This window comes from Bos indicus, chromosome 4 (genome assembly GCF_029378745.1).
Source record: "Bos indicus isolate NIAB-ARS_2022 breed Sahiwal x Tharparkar chromosome 4, NIAB-ARS_B.indTharparkar_mat_pri_1.0, whole genome shotgun sequence".
NCBI classification, from domain to species: domain Eukaryota; kingdom Metazoa; phylum Chordata; class Mammalia; order Artiodactyla; family Bovidae; genus Bos; species Bos indicus.
Genome location: NC_091763.1, coordinates 13,453,484 through 13,475,047, shown reverse-complemented (window position 1 = coordinate 13,475,047; position 21,564 = coordinate 13,453,484). Strand labels below are relative to the sequence as shown.

Here is a 21,564-nt window from a genome sequence, read left to right as displayed (position 1 = left end):
AGCCTTCTTCACAGTCCAACTCTCACATCCATACATGACCACAGGAAAAACCATAGCCTTGACTAGACGAACCTTTGTTGGCAAAGTAATGTCTCTGCTTTTGAATATGCTGTCTAGGTTGTCCATAACTTTCCTTACAAGGAGTAAGCGTCTTTTAATTTCATGGCTGCAGTCACCATCTGCACTGATTTTGGAGCCCCAAAAAATAAAGTCTGACACTGTTTCCACTGTTTCCCCATCTATTTCCCATGAAGTGGTGGGACCGGATGCCATGATCTTCGTTTTCTGAATTTGAACTTTAAGCCAACTTTTTCACTCTCCACTTTCACTTTCATCAAGAGGCTTTTGAGTTCCTCTTCACTTTCTGCCATAAGGGTGGTGTCATCTGCATATCTGAGGTTATTGATATTTCTCCTGGCAATCTTGATTCCAGCTTGTGTTTCTTCCAGTCCAGCGTTTCTCATGATGTACTGCATGTAAGTTAAATAAACAGGGTGACAATATACAGCCTTGATGAACTCCTTTTCCTATTTGGAACCAGTCTGAGAGCAGATATTAATATCACAGTGATTTAAATCTAACCATATCCATAGTCACATTAAATGTACATGATATAAATACTCCAACTAAAAGGCAGATATTATCACAACATAATAAAAATGCAAGATCCATTTATATGACACGTATAAGAAATGCACTTTCAATGTAAAGCAACAAACAGGTTAAAAAAGCAAAAGGATGAGAAAAGATAGACCATGTTAACATATGTCAGAAGGAAGCTAGGGTGGCCCTATTAACACCAGACAAAGCAGTTTTCAGAGCAAAATGTATTACTAGTGATAAAGAAGTTCATTTCATAATGATAAATGAATCAACTCATCAAAAGATATAAGCATCCCAAACATTTATGTACCTAATAACAAAATTTCAAAATACACGAAATAAGAGCTGATAGTATCGCGAAGAGAAACAGAAAAACTCAAAACTGTAGTTGGGAACGTCAACACTCTTCTCCTAATAATTGTTAGAAGCCGTAGACATAAAAGATATAAAAGACTGGAACATCATAATCATCCAACTTGATCTAATTGACAAATCTGGAATATTCTACCCAATAAGAACAGAATACACACCCTTTTCAAGGGTACACAGGACTTTTACTAAGACAGATTATGCAATGAGTCATAAGTCTTAAGGAGTTTAAAATGATACACAAATAATATACAAAGTATGTTCTCTAACCACAGTAGAAATAAGTTATAAATCAGTAACAGAAAGGTCTCTGAAAAATCTCCAAATATGTGTAATGTAAATGATACACTTCAAAACAACTCATCAGTTAAAGATGAAATAAAGAGAGAAATTGGAAAGTGTTTTTAACCAAATGAAAATGACAACAACTGTGTAAGAATCTGCAAGATGACATGAACTTAATGCTTAAGGGACATTTAACAGCATTAACTCCTATATTAGAAACAGCACTACACATCTATATTATTCTCAAGTCACTGACTTCTGCTTCCACTTAAAGAACTAAACAAAGCACATTAAATACAAATTAAGCAAACGAGAAGCAATAACTAATATCAGAGTAGAAATCAATCAAATAGAAGATAGAAAAACAAGAAATATCAATGAAACCAAATGCTGGTTATTTGAGAAGATCAATAAAACCGATGAACACCTAGCCATACTTATCAGAAGGAAAAAACACAAGACAAAAGTTGCCAATTATCAGGAAAGAGAGAGGTAATTACAGAGTTTGCAAATAATTAAAGGATGATGAAGGAATGTATACACAATTTTAGGCCAACACATTTGCCAACAGAGACAAAATGGCCATATTACTTCAAAGATCACAAACTGTCAAAGCTCACTCAAAAAAAAAAAAAAGATAACCTCAATAGCTCCATTACTGCTCAAGTTATTAAATTTGTATTTTTAAACTTCCCAAAATAAAATTTCAAATTCAAATGGTCTCACAAGTGAATTACATTCTACCAACTATTTAAGAAATTACTACAAACTGATGTCACTAAAAAGCATGACTCATAAAAGAACAAAGTTGAAGGCTGGAATTTGTCAAATCAAAAAGGTTTCCATTCTTAAAGACACTATTAAGAGAATGAAAAAGGCAAGTGACAAACTGGGAGAAAATATTTACACATTGTGTTTCAGGTAAAGGATTGTATTCCAAATACATGAAACCTTTGTAATGTGAAAACCAACAACTCAATTCGTAAATAATAAGTTCAGAAAAATTTAAGCAGACATTTAATCAGAGAAGATATTCAAATAGCAAATATGCACACAAAAAGATAACCTAGCACCATTAGTCACTGGGAAAATTCAAACTAAAACCACAATGAGATACCATTATATTTCTTTAATAACAGTAAAAAAATAATTTTTCAAAAGTCGAAACCAAGCGTTGTCCAGAATGTGGAGGAACTGAGGCTCTCATACACTACTTGTGAGAACGTATTATGGCAAAACTCTTTTGAAAACAGTTTGGCAGTTTAAATATACATTCATTATATGCTTCAGCCATTCCACTTTGGTGATACTTATGCAAAAGAAATGCACACATATTGGCTAAAAATATTTGTACATAAATGTTCATAGCATTTTTATTTGTAATGGAAACAACCCAAATGCACATCAAAAGTGACCGAATAAATGAACTGCGATGTATCCATACAACACATTAGCCAGCAAATACAAGGAATGAATTACTGAGACACACCTACATGAATGAGTCTCCAGATAATAATTTTCACTTTTCCCTTTCATGCATTGGAGAAGGAAATGGCAACCCACTCCAAAATCCCAGGGACGGGGGAGCCTGGTGGGCTGCCGTCTATGGGGTCGTACAGAGTTGGACACGACTGAAGCCACTTAACAGCAGCAGCTGTTTTTACTAGGCCACATTTACTGTGAAAGGGAATATCATTTACAATGATATTCTCGGAGATGTGAACTAAGGGACGGGGACATAACGCAGATCAGGTGTCTGGGAGGAGGGGTAGAAGCAGGTGCGAAGATGACAAAGGGGTGGGAAAAAACCTTTAGGGGCGATGACTCTGCTTATTACCTTGGTTGCAGTGACGACTTCACGAGTGCGTATACATTAAAATCTGCCATTCTGAATACTTCAAATGTGTGTCATGTCTTTAATGTTAATTATACTTCAATAAAGCTGTTAAAAAAGAATCAGCTGACAGAGCCAGTTATGTGTTATGGTCAACTCTATGCGCAGAATCAAGAAGAGGAACTGAACATGTCTTGACAAAACTCTTGTTGCCTGAGACATACTTCATAAAGGGCCTCCCTGGTGGCTCAGTGGTGAAGAATCCACCTGCCAACGCAGGAGACGCAAGAGATGTGGGTTCAATCCCTGGGTTGGGAAGAATCCCTGGAGAAGGAAATTGCACCCTACTCCAGTATTTTTGTCTGAGAAATGCCAGGGACAGAGGAGCCTGTGCAGGCTGCACAATCCATGGGGTCACAAAGGAGGTTGACACGACTTAGCAACTGAACAACAAACAATACTTCATAAAAACATGTGTGACAGGAAGACTGCCTGCACAGGACTATTTACAAGACAGAAAATTTCATTAAATCCGTATTTGAAATTGTAACGTGACTGAAACAACCTCCTCTCTCAAATATTCTTTGAACATTCCTTCCAAACTCTAAGACAAACCACAAAAAAGTCTCATTTCCCATTTTCTCTGATTCACTGTGTCCACTCTGAAATAAAATATGGCTGGCAAGGTGGAAGTCACAGATATGCCATCTCCCTAGGATAATTTTTCATCTGCATAGTTAACTGAGTTTTTGTCTGGAAAACAGATAAAAATAGGAAAATTCCTAACTGTTCCACACCAGCACGTATAATTTACCAATGTCACAATCTGTCTAAAAAATCTGTTAAGTGCATACGGCAAAGTCTCTGCCAGTTCTAGCCTCCTTGTTATAAAAACCACAATGAAATATTGAAGAATTACTCTCTGAAATTCCCCTGAACAGTAATATATTATGTATTCATTGTTTTTCTGCTTGATTTAAGCCATATTTTTTTTTTTGGTTATTTAAATAATACAAGTGGAAATAAAACATACAGTGAACTCTATAACTCAACAGCCAATAATTTAGTAGTGTCAAAAAAAACAGTGTATCAGTTACCCAAAATGTTAGGATATTTCTTTGGCTTAGCAGTGTTAAGAGTCTGCAGAAAACTTTTGCATGCATAAAGGGACACAGCAGATGGCATTTAACCTAACATAAAGATAGCCCTTCACCTTAACATGTCTACAGTAGGTACTAAAATTGATAGAAACTCACAGATACAAGCCCAGAAATCTCAGAAATTCAAATAAATAATAAATGCCCACATCAGGATTCATCAGGTTATATTTAGAAATAAAAAGTAATAGCTTTACAAAATATTGGAATAAAATCTGTTACTCACATATGGAGGTACCCAGTGGCATGTTGGTAAATGTTCAATAACTTGCTTGAGGGAAAGGGAATAAGCCCTGGTTTGAAGCATTTGTCAGCTTCTGTGGTGTAAACACCCCTACCATGGCTGATTTCAAGATGATCTGAATTCACCAAAGCAAGTTGAAAAGAAGCACATAGTCGGCGCTCCTAAGCTTGCACACAGGTAGGACCCACTGGAAACATCTCCTGCATGAATACAGCTAACTCTAACCCTGGAACAGAAGTAAACTAAGTTTCCAGGAATTGCCTGTGCATTTTATTCTTTGTGGAAGAATTTTCAATTTTGAGGCTACCTTTTACCATACATTTCCACCTGAAAAAAAAAATGATCTTTAGGATGCAGGAGACATTATCCATAATCAAATAATTTTGAGATTTCTTAATATCGAGGCATTCAACAAACCGTTATTTTTTTCTTTAACAGGAATCTTTATACCCTCAAACTGGATTCAAATTAAATGCCAATTGTGAGTTCCCAAAAAAGTGAAAGGGCAACAAACAAGACACATTTTCATACTGGTTTTAGACAAAGATTAACTTAAGGTAACTTGTCAGTCAAGGGGAAGATGGCGAGGATCAAGTTAAACATATCTGTCGTCACAGAACTTGTGCGCCCCACCTCGAAGCAGAGGCATGGTGATATGCTTGTAATTTTCATTTGGGGGAGGGCTGTTTTGCAATACTAGGAATTAAAAGAGGGGTGTCAAAAGCCATCTTTTTGTGGTGTTTTCCACAAAGAGAGACTTTCTTCAAAGCGTAACTGCAGAAGGCAAACTAACAGAAGGAAATAAACTTATCAAACTGGAAATTCAACAAAGGGGAAAAAGGCAAGAGCAACAACGGCTCCGGCCTTTCAACACAACCGTAGCAAAGAAATAATAAAAGGAGTAACAAAAGAGCAGACATATACCCAAGTTCTGAGTCTGACTGCAGCTGCAGCACTGAGGGGTCTGTGTCCCACTGCAGGGTCCTAATCGCGCAGCACAAAGGAAGAAGAACACAGAGAATTAACAAAAGGGGAGGGAAACGAACCAAACCAAACCATGTCATTCATCAAGGCAACAGCATATACAATATGTACGCAGAACATCTCCCCTCTGTCACCCCCACAGCCCCCAGGAGCCAGGAAGACCCCATGGATATCAAGGGACAAGAGAAAGAGAAGCCGTCCTTCCTTTGGAACAACTGCTTGATACTGGAAGCTACAGTTGTTTCCATGGAAGAAAACCCAGAGCTAAATATTCAACCACCCCCACACACCCCCTTTTCATTGTCGTTTCATTCTATACTGAAGCATGATTGACTGGAGCATGTAAACTGCTTCATATGAACCCCAGAGCCAAGCCACACCAGGGAGCAGCAAGCATTCCCCACAGTGATGGCGATCAACTGCAAGGGTTTGAATGGGCCAGAGTAGAAGCATCTGGGGAGGCTGGGCCAGGCAGAGCATGACTGCAGAGCCTGGAGAATAACTGGCTTCCTTGGGTCAGTGACTGCAATTACAGTGCATTAGATTTCGAGGCTCATGGGTGTTTTGGTGTTTCTTATGTATTACACCAAGATGGTCACAAATGGCAATATCATTTGTCTCGCAAGATGCCAGGAATGTCTTAATGTCTTCTAAGTACTTCACAAGAGCTAGCACAAAGTATCAATGGTTACCAAGGTTACCAATAGTTATCAACTTCCCTTGTTATCTCTCCACCACATAAAAGGAGCTCTTCCATGAACAGCGCACACAAGGACCTTTCTCGGGTAGGCCCTTTAAATTTCCTGCATGGTATATAGTTAACAGGTGAGTGAGGCTTAAGTACCTGGGAGGCAGCCAACGGACAGCGGGGACTTTGGGGTCAGGCACCTGAGATTCAAATCTTGCCTCTGTGACTTACCAGCTCTGTGATAGTGGACATGCTGCTTCAGTTCTCAACCCCTGCACCCTCGTGCTTACCCTGAGAGTGGTTCACGGACCAGGAGCATTGGCATCTCAGGGACTTGCTGGAAATGCCGAGACTCAGATCTCACCCAGACTCATTGACTCTGGACTACAGTTTAATAAGGCCCCAGGTCATCCGGGGGCATTTTGAAGTTTGAGAAGCCTGTTCAGTTTCCTTGTCTGTAAGGATTTACCATGGCTTATGCGACAATTCATGACCTGGCCTGCAGCTCTCTCCCCAGTCCATCTCTAAGGGCTAGCCTCTCCCTCACTGTGTCCCCCTTGATGTTTTTTCCCCCAAAGAGCCATGTGGCTCATGCTTTTGCTTGCTTAGTTTCTGTCTCAGTTCAAATGTCACCTGCCCAGAGAGGCTTTCCTTCTCTCACCACCTCCCGCAAGCAGCACTTCCTTGCCACTCTTCATCCCGTTCTCTTATCCTGCTTTTTTCATAAGATATCTTTACCTATGGTTTTATTATACATCAGTGTATTTATGACTGTTTGCTGTTAAACTCTGGAATTAAGTCTCAAAATAGCAGGAAGAGCTACATCCCTAAATTATAAGAATATGCCTAGGCCCATGCCTGGGATGCATGTTTATTTCTCTTGATTTTTTAATTGCAGGATAATTGCTTTATAATGTTGTATTGGCATACAAAAATGCAAATACAGCTGCCATACAACAATGCAAATCAGTTATAACTCTCTTTCTATATTCCCTCCCTCTGGAGCCTCTCTCTCGCCCTGTCCCCCCCACCCCCATGCTACCCCTCTAGGTCATCACAGAGAGCCAGGCTGGGCTCCTTCTGTTATACAGCAGCTTTGCATTAGCTGCCTATTTCACATATGGTAGTGTGTGTGTGTATATATATGTGTGTATATATATATATATATATATATATATATGTCAGTGCTCCTTTCTCAATTTGTCCCACAGTGCATGCTTATATAATACAATAATAGTTGAACAGATGGATGGATGGATTCTCTCTGGTTTTCTATAGGCATTGCATGCAATTACACCTATACAGCACAAAGTAAGTATTTGATAAACAGTAGCTGTTTTTACTAGGAGAAGGCAATGGCAACCCACTCCAGTACTCCTGCCGGGAAAATCCCATGGACGGAGGAGCCTGGTGGGCTGCAGTCCATGGGGGCGCTAAGGGTCAGACACAACTGAGTGACTTCACTTTCACTTTCACTTTTCACTTTCACATTGGAGAAGGAAATGGCAACCCACTCCAGTGTTCTTGCCTGGAGAATCCCAGGGACGGGGGAGCCTGTTGGGCTGCCGTCTATGGGGTCGCACAGAGTCGGACACGACTGAAGCGACTTAGCAGCAGCAGCAGCTGTTTTTACTAGGCCACATTTACCGTGAACGTGAAATAGCTACTGTATCTACTACCAATGTTTCTTTGACACAACGCCCCATCTATATAATGGAACCCACCTAAGCACCTCCTGCAGAAGTATCAGAACGCAGTTTCTAAACTCCTCTTGTAAGTTCCGGTTATGCTCGTGTCCTCTGACCTAAAGGCACTGAAAGATGACAACTAAAGTCTGGTGAGAACACTAATTGGTCCCCGTTTCTGAGACCAGTGCTTCTCAAAGTTTACTGTCTGAGCCACCAAGGAGGCCCAGTGTTCCTTAAACTTTAATGCACAGATACCTGGGAATATCGTTTAAAATGCCCGTCTTGATTTAGTAGGTCTGGGGTGGCTTGAGATTCGGCATTTCTAACAGCTCCTAGCAGGGTAGATGCTGCTGGGCTGTGGACCACACTTCGAGTAGTAAGGTCTGGACTTAGATCAGTGGTTTTCAAACTCTGACATGGATCAGAATGACTGGGAGGGACTGTTAAAATACAGGTGCTGATCCTCAAGCCCAGAAATTCTGATTCGAGTAGTTCTGGGGTGGGGCTGAGAATCTGTATTTCTAACAAGTTCCCAGGGAATGCTCACAGCTGATCCTAGAACCACCATTAGAGAATAGCTAACTAGGCTAGACTATTGCTTCCACTAGCTGGCAGGCAGAAAGCATCACTGATCCTCAAATACATCAGCATCTAAACAAGTGATTCACACTCGCTGGCCTAATGCCCAGGCCACTTTTAAACCAATGAAATCAGAATGTTTGGGGTGGGACCCAGGCATCCAGATTTTTTGAAACTCTCTCATGTACTGCTGCTGCTATGTCGCTTCAGTCATGTCCAACTCTGTGCGATCCCATAGACAGCAGCCCACCAGGCTCCCCCGTCCCTGGGATTCTCCAGACAAGAACACTGGGTTGGGTTGCCATTTCCTTCTCCAATGCAGGAAAGTGAAAAGTGAAAGTGAAGTCGCTCAGTCGCTCTCCTGTACAGCCGGGGTGAAAACGGCTGCTGTGCACTCGTTCTCTGTCCAAGGAAAGCAGCTCTTTCTGGCCCTGGACACTAGTTCCATCATCCCTTTCAAATGATGGAAGTGACCGAATCCATTACAATGATTCACCCTTGCTGTTCACTTATCTCTGGGGTCCAAACCTTTTATCTTTACGGATACTTCCTTGGCTACAGACAGAGGAGTGGCCTCTGGCTCTGGCTGACTGTGAGAAGCATTCCCTCATAAGAGCTGGGATCAGCTCCTTTGCGCTCAGGTTTCTGATGGGACAATTTGGGGGCCTTTTTCTCTCTTCTCAGGCAAGGGAAGAGTATGGCAGCTCCCAGGTGGTCACAGCTGTTCTATTATTTACCTACAACTCACCTGAACACATTGAACCCTTAAAGTAAGACTACTAGACCTGATCAGTTATATTTTAGATGCCAAGTCACCAATCTGTCACAGGAACAGCAAATGCCAGGCTGAGCAATTATACAAGCCTGAAGAAGTCTTCTCCTTGAAGACTGACTTCTGGGAAGTCAGACTTTAGCAGTGTCTTTAGAATTAGAACAAGTGAAAATGAATATTTAACTATTAAAGCTTCTCCCTGTCCTATGCCCATCATGTCCACATTTTATAACAGGACTAGACCACCACTCACTGCTGCCAGAGCCTCCACTTTCCCTAATTTCTTGGGATGACCAACAGAACCCGTTTTGCTGAATGTAATCTTTAATTCTGTCAATTAGATTTTGTCTACTGTTCCTGTCTGGGAAACCATCTTGGTTTTGTTTGCTCATTTTTAAGAGCTGTATTTGATCTGCTCTGATCATCTGTAGGTTGATTTCTTAGGTTAACTCTCTGAGGATCCACAGGAGGATTTTTTTCATGAGGAAGCTGCTACTTGCACAGATATTGAATAACCTAGTGATTTCTAACCTAATGTGGCATCATCATGGCTCCATGGCCCTACGGTTGGACTGGCAGCTGGACAGACTTTAAGGTCACATTTCCCAACTTGTTTCAAACTTCTAGATACAGGATCTTCCCACACCGTGGTAAATAATCACTCACTTATTGGATACTAAACATGTTGAACAGTGTAGCCTCTGGTATCTCATCTAAAAAGGCCTACCATATAACAGTTAATAATCTGTGGAACAACCTGTTTTTCAATATTTCTTATAAATAAAAAGAATATGACAGACACCAAAATTATTCAAACTAGCAGTGAACCCATTAAGAGACAAACAGAAGTTTATATCACACCCTTTTACTATCCAGCTTCCTACAAAAGTCTCTCTTCATTGGCCCAATCTTATTCACTCAGTTTATTAGATAGAAGGAAGTAAAAATTCAAACAATGCAAAACAATCCCTGGCCCTCCATGGAAAGCATAACTTAGGAGTAAGAGATATGATGTCTGTGTTGTATAACCACACTCTCTGATTAGTGGTTAATTTCTTTCTGTTCAGAGCACGTTAGGAGTTTCCAGTCTTCTTCCCATTTTCTTAGACTCCAGAGTAGACAGTCTTAATATTTTTCCCTTAAAGAGCATCTTTGCTCTTACCTTTTTTTTTTTTGGTTTTGGTTATAAGAAAGAGTTGTCTGATAAATACTTGGAAGGCAGTCATTAAGAACCATCATTTGCCATTTTGATTCCACTTGTTTGACTTAGTATGAACAGAATGCTAGATTTCTAATTTAAAAAAATAGATATGCAGCAAGCAACAAGGATTTACTGTATAGCATAGGGAACTATAGTCAATATCTTGTAATAACCTATATTGGAAAATAATTTCAAAGATAATATATGTGTATATGTATAACTGAATCACAAAAAGAAGAATTATATTTTTTTAAATTTAGCAATGTTTATCTTTCTGCCAGTTTTTCTAAATGTCCTATGGACATCTAATAACATATGAAATACAAAATTTTAAATATATTTGTGTAGGCTGTAAGATTAATATAAATAGAAATCTATCATATTTAAATTATTAATGACATCATTTAAGATGCTCCTATTCTTATTTTTCTGCACTTGATATTCTCAGAAAAATGTTACTATGTCTCACTGTGATTATATATTTTCTTTTCCCTTATATTTCCTCTGATTTTGCTTTCTGTATCTTTGTTTCTTTATTGTTAGGTGTCTAATGGTTTATGATGTCTCTCTTCTTAGTGAATTGTACCTTTTATCATTAAAAACACTCATCTTTGTTTCATTTAAAAATAAATAGATTTAATTTTAAAAATAAAATTTAATAAAAAATTTTTTTAAAAGAAAAAAATCCATCATTTGCAATGCTAATATTCAACGTGGCTGAGGCACTCTCATCTACTGCCGGTGGCGTTTTAAATTAGTACAGTTCTTTGGGAAAGCAACACACCAGCGTGGAGCAAGAATCATAAACACAGAATTACTCTGGAACTCGTTTCACTCCCAGGAACTCACCCTATGGAAATAAAACAGCACAAGGGGTAAATAACAAAAATGATGATGATGAAAATGACGACCACTAACCCATCACATCCCATGGCTTATTCTTGTTTCTCATACTTGATCTCTATGATTCTGGTGACTACTGGCTCCTTCATAAGCATGTTATTTCTTTTAGTGTTCCTGACCCTAAATGTTCTGGTGTCTTTTTCACTTCTCATTATACCTCTGGAAGGGTCCTTATTCTTTCCATCCCCATAAAGACAGACATTGCCCAACCAGAGTAATTTCTTCTCCCCTCACCTCTATAGCTACAGATGATCTCCAAGATGCCCACATATCTTCTTCAAAAGATAACCCTGAAGTCCTCATCATCCTTGAACTCAAAGTTCCTCCTTTCCACATGCTTTTTGGGCATATCCATCCGTAACACCAAAAGCATTTAACCTTTTCTTGTCTCGTCAGGCTTTTCTTTCCTTCTCTAGCACCACAATCCTCATTCACATTTTCTGTCCTTTTTATCAGATCTATGGCTCCCCCAAACACATCCTCAAATCTTGAAAGCATTACAAAAATGCAGTGGTCCAGACCTCAACTCAGATCTATGCCTTAGGTATCTGTATTTTTAGTAAGTTTCCAGGTAAATTCAATATTTTCCTGGCTCCAAATATAGGACTAGGAATCCAAGGCCATACTTGCCTCCCAGATTCTGATGTATTTTCAAACTCCTTCACACACATTCTATGCCCCACACGTCTCCTCTCCCCCACCTCTCCCTCTATATGATCTGGAATGCCCTTTCTCCCATCTCTACTTGTCCAAAGCATAGCCACCATGTGAGACCCAACTCAAATGCCTTATTCTCTAAATATATTTGTCCTCAATAACCTCATTCACAAATAGCTTGTCTCTCTATGGGACTGCGCTTCTTATCCCACAGTTCTCTTTGCCAACCTGCAATCTACTTGACCTCAATAGTAGCCCTGCATCAAGCTTTAAAACCAAGTACAGATGGTCTGAAGGATATAAGGAGCACTGTTACCAAGCCCAGGGGCCTCAGCATCAAGACAAACACACTGTGAGTCCCACCTGCCTTTCTGCCCTGAGCCCAGTAACTGGTTTCTGCCTTGTTTCTGCTAGGAAATCCTTGCTTTGTATCTGAGTGCTCTGACCACTGCCAACAGCTCCCCTTGAGCAAAGGCCACTTCTGGCAACTAGCCCAGCAACCTTGCACTACCCAGCTTTTACCTGGGTCCTCATCTCTTCACTCACCCCGCACCCATCCCATTGAGGTTTCTGCAAACTGTGCATGTGCATAAGTGTGTATACACATGCACACACATACACACACACCCACACACCCCTACCTCAATAAATAAATTTACCAAGTACCTAATATCAAGACCAAATATCAAGACTCTAAGTAATGAATCACAAGCACTTGTCCCACAAGAATATACAAATTAACTGCACCTGGGAATAATGCTTTATGATATTACTGCTCACCTCTATGAGTACAAATATTCGAGAGCTGGAACTACATAGAAACATATCCTCAGACAGCTTCAAATTAAATATGTCATTTACTCGAAGTGGGATCTTTAGAAGAGAGAAGAATTCCTTCATTGTTGTCTTCCTTGCAGGTCTAGCATTTATTGTGTTGTACGATAGATTCTTAACTGGTTACTGAATGAATGTGATCAACGAATGAACAAATGAATGGTCTTTACCTGCATTTTCTGCAGATAGGTGTTAAGTATGAGGGCAAGTTGGTTCCCTAAGAAACAGTTTTTACTTTCTTTATGTAAAAAAAATGAGAGCATACATCAGGGCATGTCTGCCTGATTTCCTTCATCTCTGCAAGCCACTTCTGAAGAACTCAGTCTGTGTGGCATGATGCCATCACATGGTTCCAGAAGAATTTTCAGACTCACTTCCATACTGAAGAAGGAAAGCTTATCTTGAAGAGGTAGAAAGATTGCTCAAGGGCAGGGTACTCTGACTCCCAGAGTTTTTCTGGACTCTTGCTTCACATGTCTTCTATATCAAACAAATCACTAGTCACTAAACCGACAAAGAAAAGTTTGGGCCAATGTGAGCATAGTGCCCAAGAGAAAATCCCCAGTCAGTGTCATCCCCAAACTGTTTCTCTAAGTGCCACTTCCAAAAGGAATACATTGAATAACAAAGACATTTAAATATCTATCATATCACTCAGCCTGTCAGAATCGTTAATGTGATGTCAATTAATTAAGAATGACATTTAAATAATGAGTTAATGTTTTGCTTTCCAGCCTCAATGATTTCCTTACTTTGGACTGGCAGTGATGATGATAAAGATTTTCTGATGTCAGAAATAAAACTGGAACAGTGCAACACATACTTATACCAAGCCTCTTTCTTAATTGACTGGGTGAGAATCTTCCCTCCACTGGCTAACAGAGAAGCCCTAACCAGGAGCTCTGACACAGGCCACTCTGAGTCACGCAGGAAGTCCATTTGCGCTGGATTCAGAGAAATGCAAGACTTCCCATCAGAAAAAAAGGATGTGTTTTCCCCAAATCTTCCATAAAGGACCTGCTATCCAGTAAGTTGTCTCTCTGGAAGAAAGCTCAGCAACTCTGCTAAAAATAGATGCTTACCCTGATACTATAACCATATGGTTATATACAGTACTCTCTGCCTGACAAGATAGCAACAATTTTTAACTAGTCAGTCCATGTGCTACATAAAGAAAAAAAATCCTATAGTACACAATTTATTTTAATTTGTAAAGACAGTGACTTTTAAATAGCCTTGAATCAGAGATTTTCAGTCTCCCTGAAGTCCAATTAGCTGGTAGCAAGCATCCTGCCAACTCCTCTTTACATAAAGATAATTTAATGAATTTTGTATATACAAAATCTTAATAGTCTTACTAAATTCCCCCCTAGGTTTGGCATTATTGAGTTGTACTTTTTCACCTTTACTAAAACCTCCTTAACATCTTGCCTTTAGCCTCTGAGTTATCAGAGCACCTTAAAAGATGAGGATGGTTTCACCAAAAAGAGGTAAAAATCCGTTGAGGTTCATAGAGTGCCAGAGAATCCAATGGAGTCCAATTGTGGATGCAGTTGAAAGTCCTGAGGATTTCGTGTTGGGCATTAAGCTCACGGAGCCCCTGAATACACTTTCCTCTCCTCAAATCACGAGAAAAAAGTGGTGACCAGGTGCGGCCAGTACAAGTTGACCATGAATAAATTATTCTAAATGCCTCATTCATGAGTTCACTAGGCAATAAGTGGATCAGGGAAAGGTAGAGTTTATTAAATATCTGAATTTAAATATTATTTAGAAAATTAAATATCTGAATTTTACCCCAAGTATTTTTTCAATATAAAACAATATGAACTATATGGAAGCCTACCATTCAAATTGAATAGCAGAGTATCTGCAGACATCAGTTTCAGTTCTGGTCTGCTATGCACGTGACGCTAGAAGCCCCAAAGAACCCTAATCCACTTCCTCTATACTTCTGTTCTCCTGTTAAGGGTTTCAGAAGACACTTCTGTTTCTGCTTCTCTAAGGTCCCCTTGGGAGAGGCCTCACCTCTGTACAGAAAATCAAGGACATAAGGGTTTTAGCTGATAGGTATTGACAGCTGGGAAAGAAGACAATTTTAATATAATGGGATTATGTTGGGAGCAACTGGGGAAATCTGAAGATGGTATATATAGTAGATAAGTTGAAAATGTACTGAAATGGAAAAATAGAAATACTTGACTAGAAATGCAAGTTCTTCAGTTTGTACAGTATGACATCATTTATCATATATATGATGACATACATCTTGTGTGAAAGAATATACACTAAGGTATTAAGAATGCCAATGCATATTCTTCGTAGGAATGTAATTTTTTCTACTTTTGCTCATTTATCTTTTCTAATTGTATAAAATGACCTGATATTATTTCTATAATAAGAGATCATTAAAAATAAATGGGGGGGTGCTTGAGTGTCCTTGACTGACTGGAAGGTAGAAAACTTAGTGATGGTATTTAGGCCATAGATGGTCCAAAAGGAGGACAGAAATCAACTGAATTACTGTATTACTATCCATCCGCCCAAGCCACTTGTCACAAAATTCAAACATCAGTCATCTTCTATCTAGTTAAGGAGGTTATGTAGTAAGAGACTGCACAATATGTTATCATATTGAGACATATTTTAACTTTGAAATCACTTTGAAAGTATTCCTTTTAAATCAAATTTTGGACAGTGTGTAGCCCATGCCCTGGGGTACAGTAAACTTTATGATGTCAATACTCTCCTAGTTTCCACAAGCCAATGCGTTCTCTAATTTAGCTTTGTCACTGGGAAGCCCAAGGAGTCTCAGCCAAACATGAGAACAGCCCTAAAGCAAAGTCCCTTGTAAGCCATCCATGTCCATAAGAATAAATGTGGGCTGAATTATTATCACTTAAATAGATTCATTTCTGGTCAAATATCTGAAGGTTAGGAATTAAGGATTAGGGTAAATCAAACAGTGATATTAAGTTGGTGCAAAAGTAATTGCGGCTTTGCATTGCTGAACTTTGCCATTTGATACTGGAGTACATCTTTAAATAAATATGGTTATGTTATATATCATTTTGGAGAAGGCAATGGCACCCCACTCCAGTACTCTTGCCTGGAAAATCCCATGGATGGAGGAGCCTGGTAGGCTGCAGTCCATGGGGTCGCTAAGAGTTGGACACGACTGAGTGACTTCACTTTCACTTTTCCCTTTCACGCATTGGAGAAGGAAATGGCGGCCCACTCCAGTGTTCTTGCCTGGAGAATCCCAGGGACGGGGGAGCCTGGTGGGCTGCCGTCTATGGGGTCGCACAGAGTCGGACACGACTGAAGCGACTTAGCAGCAGCAGCAGCATATATCATTTTAATGAGCATTTTTTGCCTTATTTTTTTTTGCTAATGACTTACTACCTACTGTGTATTTTACATTTATTTTAGACTTACAGAAATCATGTTAGACAAAAAGCAAATTTGAGCGATGTTTTTATTTGAGTTCAAAATGGGTCATAAAGCAGCAGACACAACTCGCAACAGGAACACGTTCAGCGTGGGAACTACTAATGAATGCACAGTGCAGTGTGCATTCAAGAAGTGTTCAAGAAGTCTGGCAAAGGAGAGACAGCCTTGAAGATGAAGAGCGTAGTGGGTGGCCACTGGCAGTTGACAATGACCAACTGAGAGCCATCACCAAAGGTGATCCTCTTACAACTACATGAGAAGCTGCCAAAGAACTCAACACCGACCATTATATGGTCATTAGGCATTTGAAGCAAATTGGAAAGGTGAAAAAGCTGGCTAAGTGGGTGCCTCATGAGCTGACCAAGAATCAAAAAATCGTCGTTTTGAAGTGCTGTGTTCTCTTTTTCTATACAACAATGAACCATTTCTTGATTGGGTTGTGACATGTGATGAAAAGTGGATTTTATAATCGCAGATGTCCATCTCAGTGGTTGGACCAAGAAGAAGCTCCAAAGCACTTTTGAAAACCACACTTGGACCAAAACAAGGTCATGGTCACTGTTTGGTGGTCTGCTGCCCACCACTACAGCTTTCTGAATCCCAGCGAAATCGTTATATCTGAGAAGTGTGCTCAGCAAATCAATGAGATGTACCGAAAACTGCAATGCCTGCAGTTGACCTGTAACTGGTCAACAAAATGACCTGTAACTGGTCAACAAAAAGAGCCCAGTTTTTCTCCTTGACAATGCCTGACCACACATTGCATAACCAGTTTCAAAAGTTCAATGAATGGGGCTACGAGGTTTTGCCTCGTCCATCATATTCACCTGACCTCTCACCAACCAACAACCACTGCCTTGAAGCATCTCAAAAACCATTTTCAGGCAAAATGCTTCCACAGCAAGCAGGAGGAAGAAAATGCTTTCCAAGAGTTCCTTGAATCCTGAAGCATGGGTTTTTATGCTACAGGAATAAACAAACATTTCTCATTGGCAAAAATGTATTGATTGTAATGGTTCCTATTTTGATTAATAAAAATGTGTTTGAGCCTAGTTCTAATGATTTAGAATTCATTGTCTGAAACCACAATTACTTCTTCATCAACCTAATAGCTAAAACTCACATATTCTTAATATATGTCAGACTCCTTTCCTGGTGCTTTACAGATACTATTTGTTTAATCACGATTACCTTATGGAATAGGTTGTGTATCACACAGCGATTGCTGTTAGAGATGATGTAGGGCTGAGGTATAGATTGTGGAAACTTGTATTGACCTGCCCAGGTTCAAACCTAGCATTGTAGCTATGTCCTGCGTGAACCTGAGAAAATTATTTATTCTCTCTGTGCCTCCATGCCCTGTAAAAAGTAGGATGATACTTGATTCTTTCAATAAATGTTTAACACCTATCATATGGACACAACCACAAATATGACTTAGTCCCTTCTTGCAAGGAACCTATCATTTCCTGAGGAAGAGAGACATGTATTCAACTAAACATAAATCATTCCTTAAGAGCTATAAAATGCTAATGCTTCACTCTCATGTATCAAAGATGTAAGCTCTTGCTTTGAAATGAATATTCTTTATCATATTGAGAAAAACATTTATATTCCTAGTTTACTAAGTTTTAAAATATGAGACTAGATATTTACATTTTGCAAGTACCATTTCAGTATATACTGCAATATTTACTTTTCCCTCTTTGACCTTTTTATATGCTGAATTAAGGTAGCATTTTTCTATATTAAAATATCCTTGAATTTTTGAATCCAACACAATTAAGCATAACATTGTATCCTTTTAATACTGTATTGGATTCCAGCTGCAAACAACATATTTAGGATTTTTTTCCATCTACATTTATATGTAAAACTAGTCTTTCAAATTTTGTATTAATAGGTTAATTTTTTGAAACCCAAGAGCTTATTCTTTGTTCAGTATGTTTGAACAAGCAATGATTAATTGACTCTACCAAAACTAATTATGAGAAAGAGAAAAGTACAACAAATGTAAATTGTAAATGAGAAGCAGGCTATAACTACAGAAGCAGAAATTGGAACACAAATTATGATACTATAAGTTTAAAAATTACACTGGTATAATTGAAAAAATGTTAAATTCGTCTACTCTCTATTCACTCAGTTTAGAAAATGTACTTAACTGCTCTTAAAAATCAATAAAAGAAAATTTTGTTATATTTCATATGTTTAAAGCACTATTTAACCTTTTCTTTATAATAGGGCATATTAAGTATGCCAATTTCCAAATTAACCACTTACAGGGGTTATATAAGAAGTGTTTGCTAATTCTGGCTCTGCAAAGCAAACTGTAGTTTTGGTTTGAAAGTCTGGCAAGTGAATGGCAGAATTTATGTGCACCTTTAGGTAGGACCAGATGTGTTGCTTTGATTCCTAAGTTATCTTCTGCAAGATTTTCCATTTTTCAAAAAGTCCAAATTCTACACAAATATGCAAATTTATGGCTATAGAGTTATATTCTTAGGAATTACCAAGTGCTTTTCTCAGTCTCGTGTTTTACGAAGTGTTAGAGTTAACAGTAACTGCTTTCAAAGATGTTTCTTCTACAGAAAAAGACATTCCAAGTAGAATTTAAAAAACTGAAATATAACATTCTTCTGAAATTTTACTCGCATATATACTTTATGGAAACAAAAACATAAATTTGCATGGAATGTGCCTAAGTTCAAAACAAGGGCACAGTTTACTAAGCTATTCCTAATGCCTTCTCAAGCCAAGCCTGTGCTCAGTTCTTCTGAAAAATCATTTCCTCAATGCCAGTTTCTTTGCATCGCTATGAAACCTGCACTTAGCAAGGGATATACTCCTTGATTTCCAGTTGCCCACTCTTGCCAGAATGTTTCTATAGAGAACTGAAGCTAGTTGGAGTTTGTGGAGTTTGTGTGATGTGGAAGTGGATAGCACCTCTTCCAAAGTGGTTAATTTTAAAAAATCATGTAAGAAGGGGAAAGGAATGAGGTTCCCTCCAATTGAATAACTGCTGCTGTCCCCAGAGTGCTAACAGCATCAGTCAACTTTCTCCAGAAGTTTTCAAAAGGGCTCGTCGACTATGAAGTTGGTAATAGTATTTAACACTGCCAGTGGAGCCCCTTGACATTAAGCATCACTGACACAATGCCATCGCTGTGCAGAAACAGGCAAAAATATTACCTTAATGATAGGCCAATGGACCCCCCTAAGGAACGTGATTATACTGTGCCAGCTCTTGTATAAATGTTAGATCTTACATGCTGTGTTATTATTACTTTTCCTCCCCCACCCTCAAAGACCTTTTGAAGTGTTCAAAGCAAAAGATGAGGAGAAGACGTGTGCAACTCCAAATCACAAAGGCGATTTGTTAACACAAACCAGCCTGGTGCCCGCAAAAGCCTCTATGTTCGCTCTTCTCAAATTGAAAGCAGTGTCCAACCTGTTTCAAAAGACCTATGAAGACAAAACACTCAAGTCTGAAATTCATGAACAGACAGGTATTGGTGAAATCATTTTAGTCTTATGTATTGATTTCAGAAAGCTAAAAATCCTACAACATAGGCTAACCCTATTCTCATTTCTCTGTTTTCCTCTACCAAAATTGCTGAGGCTTTTCTGAAAACAAAGGACCATCAGAAGATAATGCTCATAATAAGGTGTTAAATGAACAGAGAAAAATGCAAAATTGTATACCTCTCCTCCAGGAATTCCCTTGTGGCTCAGCTGGTCAAGAATCTGCCTGCAATGTGGGAGACCTGGGTTTGATCCCTGGGTTAGGAAGATGCCCTGGAGAAGGGAAAGGTTACCCACTCCAGTATTCTGGCCTGGAGAATTCCGTGGACTGTATAAGTCCATAGGGTCGCAAAGAGTCGGACATGACTGAGCGACTTTCACTTCACTTCCTCCAGGAGCATATACAGTAGCAAGACATATACACAGGTAGATAAGGATCGAAAAGTACCCTGACAAGACAAAGGCTGATCTGTTAGAATGCTGGGGCTGTGGATGATTGCTTCTTTTATTGAAGCTTTATTAAAATGCTTTATGATTGTTTCAAAAGTCAGAGAGGTCAGACATCACCAACTCATGAGCCAAATCTAGCCCACAACTCCTTTTAACAAAGTCATTAACACTTAATGTCTATGAGACTGTTGCATAAATATTTGCAGTCTTAGCTTCTCATGAAAAATTGAAAAGTGTGGAAAAACTGGTCCATGTTCCCATCTGAGCTCAACAAGCCCAAGAGCTGTGAAGAGAGCATCTGAGATTTATAAAGGGAGTGCTAGCTAACAAGCTGCCAAAGGCCCCACTCCCCACTCATCTCTATCGCCTGCCTATGGGCACCCACACATGGGAATACTGCTGAGGACACCTGGATTAAGAACGTTTCCATGACCCTGTGCATATTAATGAGCCATCTCCTTTCTCCCGTCACACTGCTACATTTTTGGACGTTCCCTCAGTGGTCAAATTAGAGAATGTCTATATCGGCCTTGAGAAGTTCGTTACGTAATCTTGGAATATACCTAGTGTAATAAAAGTTTGGCAACTGACAAAAATGAAGCAGTTAATCCTGATGATTATAATAATTAATAATGATAATAAAAACACTTTGGGGACCGAGTTCTCAAATTTGTCAACTCTATTAAGCAAATAAACAAGACTTTTGAAAAAGTAAATTTAGGGTTACAACATCTCAGTGTTACAAAGATTCTCATGGAAACCAAAACCCAGGTAGAATAATGAGAAGCTAGATATATATTCCGTTTGTCTTTGGTCCTTCCCTACTTTCTTTTAAACTGAAGCCAATGGATATGCTTGTGCTTTGTCAAATAAGACACATGGTGTCAAATTAGCCTATTCACGAAAGAGTGATACTTATCACTTCAAGGGTTCAAAATCAATCCTATGTCACCAAAAATAGCAAGCCACCAAAATGTAAACATAAAAAAATGACTGATACGTAAAGAGGAGTGCACAGTTAACAACATGCAACGGAATGGTGTGGTTTTTCAGACTTTTGGTTTCTTGCCTTTTTTTAGGGGAGAGGGAGGGAGGTATTATTGACATCCCACCACGGCCTTTGTGAAGGGACAATTCTTACCTTGTCAACGGTCCCAGGTCGCCTGAGTCTTGGCTTCCAGCTTCACTGGGAGTGCTCACTGATTTCGAGGAGGGAGACATAGGGGTTGGGACTAAATAATGAAAATAACAGGTATCCCATGTTAAAAAATGCAGCGGCTGCACTGGGAAGAGCAGTGTCAGATAAATCAAAACAAACGGGCTCAAATTAAAGTGATT

The 21,564-nt window shown here is 39.2% G+C and overlaps 1 protein-coding gene across 7 annotated transcripts in view; it reads right to left on the bottom strand.

The window, feature by feature from the left end:
- Positions 1-21,564, bottom strand: part of DYNC1I1 (dynein cytoplasmic 1 intermediate chain 1) — a 379,649-nt gene that overhangs the window by 301,642 nt on the left and 56,443 nt on the right. For 4 of the 7 annotated variants that reach the window (XR_011566171.1, XM_070787517.1, XM_070787515.1 and 1 more), the window contains exons 4-5: positions 21,368-21,509; positions 5,417-5,476 (exon numbers count right to left, since the gene is read on the bottom strand). Coding sequence is in view for 6 of the 7 variants with exons in the window: in XM_070787517.1 (XP_070643618.1) it covers positions 5,417-5,476; positions 21,368-21,509 (202 nt within the window). In the remaining variant the exon portion in view is untranslated. The remainder of the gene's footprint in view (positions 1-5,416; positions 5,477-21,367; positions 21,510-21,564) is intronic. The other 3 variants (XM_019959716.2, XM_070787518.1, XM_019959717.2) reach the window with 3 other exon arrangements.